A 6,000-nucleotide genomic window follows, 5' to 3' on the forward strand; every position below is an offset into this window, starting at 1 on the left:
TCGATCTATACATGTTTGTTAAGTTGTGTATTGACAAATGAAAAGCTGGCAGCGTGACTGATGTTGTAAGAAACAAGCAGCTGAACACAAAGAAATGTATAGATAAAAGTTTTATGATAGATGCTATAAAATTTGTATAAAAACATGCGACACATGAGTGTTATGCCATATGTTTAAAATAAGATGGCATTGAGAGCTACATGAAATGAGATAATGATATCTGGATACTAATTATGTACTACTAAAACTGTTCATTGATAATCTCTTGTTATAAAATTTGACACATACATTGTATATATATATGCTTCTTGCATTTAAGCTTAAAATAATCATTGCGGGTTATTTGTTTGATTTTAAATGTTACTAGACTAAATAGTTGTCGAATTCCAGAGTATGTATAGTTTTGCCACAATACAAAGTTATTTTGTCCTTGTAAAGCTTGGATCCCGTTTATCTGATAGTAATGTTGTAGCATGTTCTCCACGCTATATGTAAACACTGGATCATCCTCCTGTCTTGATGATCTTCATTCCAGGATAAATAACATCAACCTTACTATTGTATGCGTATTTACTTGTATTTCTACTTAAATCACCAGTAATAGCGCCCTTTGCCTCATCAACACTTGTTGACTCGACGGTTGACTCAAGCCAATTTTCTCACTAACACCAATTGTCTCACTAACACCAATTGTCTCACTAACACCAATTGTCTCACTAACACCAATTGTCTCACTAACACCAATTGTCTCACTAACACCAATTGTCTCACTAACACCAGTTGTCTCACTAACACCAATTGTCTCACTAACATCAATTGTCTCACTAACATCAATTGTCTCACTAACATCAATTGTCTCACTGAAACCAATTGTCTCACTAACATCGATTGTCTCACTAACACCAATTGTCTCACTAACACCAATTGTCTCACTGAAACCAATTGTCTCACTAAAACCAATTTTCTCACTAACACCAATTGTCTCACTAACACCAATTGTCTCACTAACACCAATTGTCTCACTAACATCAATTGTCTCACTAACACCAGTTGTCTCACTAACACCAATTGTCTCACTAACATCAATTGTCTCACTAACACCAATTGTCTCACTAACACCAATTGTCTCACTAACATCAATTGTCTCACTAACACCAATTGTCTCACTAACATCAATTGTCTCACTAACACCAATTGTCTCACTAACATCAATTGTCTCACTAACACCAGTTGTCTCACTAACATCAATTGTCTCATTAACACCAATTGTCTCACTAACACCAGTTGGCTCGCTAACACCAGTCTAACTAAAACCAATTGTCTCACTAAAACCAATTGTCTCACTAAAACCAATTGTCTCACTAAAACCTATTGTCTCACACTTAAGCTTGTATGGCTTCTTTCTGGTATGAGTTCTGATATGTTTCTTCAGAATTGATGAGTCACTAAATTCCTTAATACAAATATCACACTTGTAAGGCTTCTCTCCAGTATGATTTCTTATATGTATTTTCAGACGTGGTGAAGTTCTAAATGCTTTACCACAAATATCACACTTGTAGGGCTTCTCTCCAGTATGATTTCTGATATGTAACTTTAGACTTGATGAATCATAAAATTCCTTAAAACAAAAATCACACTTATAAGGCTTCTCCCCAGTATGCATTCGTGTATGTGTCTTTAGACGTGAAGAAACACTAAAATCCCTACCACAAATATCACACTTATACGGCTTTTCTCCGGTATGAGTTCGCATATGTGTTTTTAGACTTGATGAGTCGGTAAATTCCTTATAACAACTATCACACTTGTAAGGCTTTTCTCCAGTATGAGTTCGTATATGTGCCTTGAGAGGTGTTGAAGCACTAAAATCTTTACCACAAATATCACATGTGTAAGGCTTCTCTCCGGTATGGGTTCTCATGTGTATCTTTAGACTTGATGTAACATTAAATTCCTTACCACAAATATCGCACTTGTACGGCTTTTCTCCAGTATGAGTTCTCATATGTGTCTTCAGATGAGATGAAGTACTTGATTCCCTACCACAAATATCGCACTTGTACGGCTTTTCTCCGGTATGAGTTCTAACATGCAATTTTAGCGGAACAGACTGGTTGAATTCCTTTCCACAAATATTACACTTGTACGGCTTCTCTCCGGTATGATATCTGATATGTTTATTCAGATTTGACGAAACACTAAATTCCATACCACAAATATTACATTTGTAAGGCTTCTCTCCGGTATGTGATCTCATATGTATCTTCAGATGAGATGAAGTACTCATTTCCTTACCACAAATATCACACTTGTAAGGTTTTTCCCCGGTATGTGTTCTGATATGTGCCTTCGGATGGGACGAAGTCCTAAATTCCTTACAACAAATACCACATTTATAGGGCTTCTCTCCGGTATGACTTCTGATATGAATCCTATGGACAGTTAAAGTACTGGATACCTTACCACAAATATCACACTTTGTAGATACATGGCCATTGTAGTTGGATGATTCACTTAATTCTTTACCACGATCATTACATTCGTATAGTTTCTCTCCTGCGTGCGATTCCATCGGGAAGGTAATTGAACCGGAAGTTCCTATCAGAGATCCGACCACGTGTTAGGCTCCTTTTCCTGGAAAATGTGCTGTTTGTCAATCGCCCCTTTTGATCACGTAAATTCATAAATAATCTTCAGTTTTCGGACCAATTAGATGCCTGAGCGAAAAGCATGTTTATCTGAAAAAGATATTGAGCGTAAACATGACATATAATGATAAACCATATTCTGTAAACACATATATTTGACGCACTCAATTTTACACGGGTTTTTAAGTTATAACAAATAACGGCAATGAACAATTTGCATATTTTCATGGATCAGCACATATATCATGTAATTTTTGCAATCAGAATCTTGTCAAATGTTTCAAGATCAAAAAATGAGATTTTCGACAAAGCATATTCCTGGGGGGGAAATCATAACGATGAAAATCTTTTCAACTGAATGTTTTACTCTGTTACGTCACGTTTTATTAAGATATATAGCATATAACAGTACACGTTCTGAAAGTGTTTTCAGTACTATGTCAACAGATCAGGACAAATATATGCTCAGATCTAAAATAAAGACTTTTCAATTTTATTTTTCTTTAAACCAATTATCTCTGGGGGGTTTTTGGGTTTTTTTTCCCCATATCAGATTTTTGATATTGAGTAACAACACGTTTTTCTCACTTAAAATGTAGTAAATACACAAAATTTAAATTGTAAGGTAATGCGTATACAATTCCCTCCATAAATGTCGATTTTTCGAAATATTATTATTATTATGTCGAGGTTATGTATTGGTTGATGTATGATCGATGATTAATACAACATTTTTGTTCATATGTGGGACGAGTCAAAATTGATTGCAAGAAATGATCCTTTACGTAAGAGCTGTAATATATCACCCATGTAAACAGCATAACAACGCGATGCTTTAGACTAGAACGTAATCATGTTGAACGATAATGTACAAATGTTCATTACAAATATCTTTCCTGTATTAAATGTTTTTTGAATATCTGAATATAAGATTGCAATTTAGTTATCTGAATCATTAAGTAGAACTGTCTAGTCTTTTGTGACATTTCTAAGGCATTCTACAGAGTGTGGCATAGGGTTTTGGAAGTGAAACTAAAGAGTCATGGTATATCTGGCAAAGTGTTAGCCTGGTTGATTAATTATGTGTCAGATAGAAAACAAGTTTTTTTTCGAAATAGTAAATCTTTGGTAAAATATACTAATGCTGGTGTACCTCAAGGGTCGGTCCTTAAACCGATAATTGAGACAGTCTGTCAAAACTTTTTGCAGATGATTCATCACTTTTGTACTCTGATAAATCCCCACATCTGATTGAACAAAACATTAATAATGATCTGTTAAAAATTCAATCTTGGGCTGATAATTGGTTGATTAATCTAATCCTTCAAAAACAGAGGCTTTGTTTTTCTCTCATACAGAATTGGATCATATAATCGATATAAGTTTTAATGGTGTCAATATTGAATTTGTCCGTTGTCATAAGCATCTTTAATAGAGTATACATCGACTCAAATGGCAAGTGGAACCCTCATATAGAATGCATATGTAATTATATGTACATTGTATCTTAACAAAACTACAATATGTAGGTGTCATTCACAAACTAAAATATATTCTGTCGCGAAAAACGCTAAATAGAATTTATAGATCCTTCATCCTTCCAATCTTAGAATATTGTTGCGAGCTCTGGTATGGTTGCACCTTATCAGATGCAGATAGATTAGAAAAATTACAACTCGAAGACGGTCGCATTGTCACTGGTCTATCTTCCTACACCAGTAGACAATCACATTACATTGATGATCTTGTCGAAAAATTCTCTTTTTTTTATAAGATACATATAATCATATTACCCAACTATCTTAATGCCCTACTTCCTAATCTTGTTGCAAATTATTAAAACTCTCAACACAATCTCCGTAATGCAAAAAAAATATGACTTACCAAATAATAGACTAGAATTTACATGTGTTATTTTACCTACTAAAACAGCAATACCTGCAACTCATTATTTAAGTAGTAATGCAGACAATAGTAAGGTACAATTACAATGTGTAGGTTCTCGTCCGTGTAAATGCATATGTTACAGTGTATGTACAACGAATGCCTTACACTGAGTGAAAACTGACTAAAATGATGGTTTTGTTGATTTGTATTGTTGTAAATAGTACACTTAATTATCTTTCAAATATCTAGCCACTGCTTGGAATCACAGGCGCTTGCATAGAAAATGTTATTTTCGTTTTTTTTTTGTTTTTTTTTTGACAGTGGTATGTGTAATCTGTACTTAATAGATTACACATACCACTGTCATATCAAAAAAAAAATTAAAGTCATATTTTCTATGCAAGCGCCTGTGCTTGGAATCACATGAATTACGTCGTTACGTATCTAGCAGTGAGTCCAGTGACATACCTTACCTATCTAGATCTCCATGCGTTGGTGTAGCTTCAGGGATTATGCTTTTACCTGACCTGGATCTGGATCCAAGGCCGTTTGATCGAATGTTCGTAACACTGAACACCACGTGGCATAATGATCAATTGATACAGTCTGTTCCTGATGTATTTCACTATGTAATATAAATTCAGTATTCTTTATCTCCGAATCCCACAGAAATATTACTATCAAATGTCGTCTGATCGAATGTTTACATCTAGAACTCCACGTGTTTTACTAAGGAAGTGCGGACTGCGGATTTATATAAGTTTCCAAAATACTCTCTTATTTTCAATTCCCATCAACAATATAATACAATGTAATGAGTATCAGCTCGCACAGTTTAATATTTTCGTGTGTTAATCACATCCACATACTCTCGATATCATACCATTTAAATTCCAACATATTATATATACTCTTCTCCCGTGTAGACCTAATACCGTGCTCCGCACTGCCATATCAAATCCTTGACCTTTCATTCACTCCTAGTCACATCGATGTTTGTTATTTATGCGTATCTCTCTACTATTTCAAAGCGTGTGAATGTATGTCTACCTAGTTTATATACAGTACTCTGTATTCAAAGAAATAGAAAACATTATACGTATGTATATACTACGTGTTATATTTATGATTTTGTTTTTATGTTCTTATATGTCTTTGATTAACTCTGCAAGTCACCATAGCTCACCCAATGTTTATATACACTGTAGGCCTATCATATTGTATAACTACATTGTTAGCAGTGATTTGGCTGTGTAAATGCATTTGATAATGGTTAGTTACGCCAGTGAGGGGTCGCATGTACTTGGTCGGATCACGGCTATGCATGACATGTTTTCATAATCATACTTCAAATCGAATTTTAATATGTCAAATAACGAATTTAATCTAAATGTGGTTAAAGTCTTGCTATTGATATCCGGACCATGGATATATAACAGTTAACTTAGTGAGCAAAACCCTG

At 34.4% G+C, this 6,000-nt stretch overlaps 1 protein-coding gene across 1 annotated transcript; it reads right to left on the bottom strand.

Moving 5' to 3' along the window:
- Window positions 1–1,273: 1,273 nt before the first annotated feature.
- On the bottom strand, window positions 1,274–2,633 carry LOC117333122 (zinc finger protein 664-like). The gene has a single exon (XM_033892259.1). It carries the CDS (start codon window positions 2,573–2,575, stop codon window positions 1,304–1,306), a length of 1,272 nt encoding a protein of 423 aa, XP_033748150.1. The 5' UTR covers window positions 2,576–2,633; the 3' UTR covers window positions 1,274–1,303.
- Window positions 2,634–6,000: the final 3,367 nt, after the last annotated feature.

Source organism: Pecten maximus, chromosome 8, assembly GCF_902652985.1.
Source record: "Pecten maximus chromosome 8, xPecMax1.1, whole genome shotgun sequence".
Taxonomy (NCBI): Eukaryota; Metazoa; Mollusca; class Bivalvia; order Pectinida; family Pectinidae; genus Pecten; species Pecten maximus.

What these genes read in the sequence shown, in the direction of transcription:
- LOC117333122 (XM_033892259.1), bottom strand. Translation starts at nt 2,575, where the DNA reads ATGGAATCGCACGCAGGAGAGAAACTATACGAATGTAATGATCGTGGT.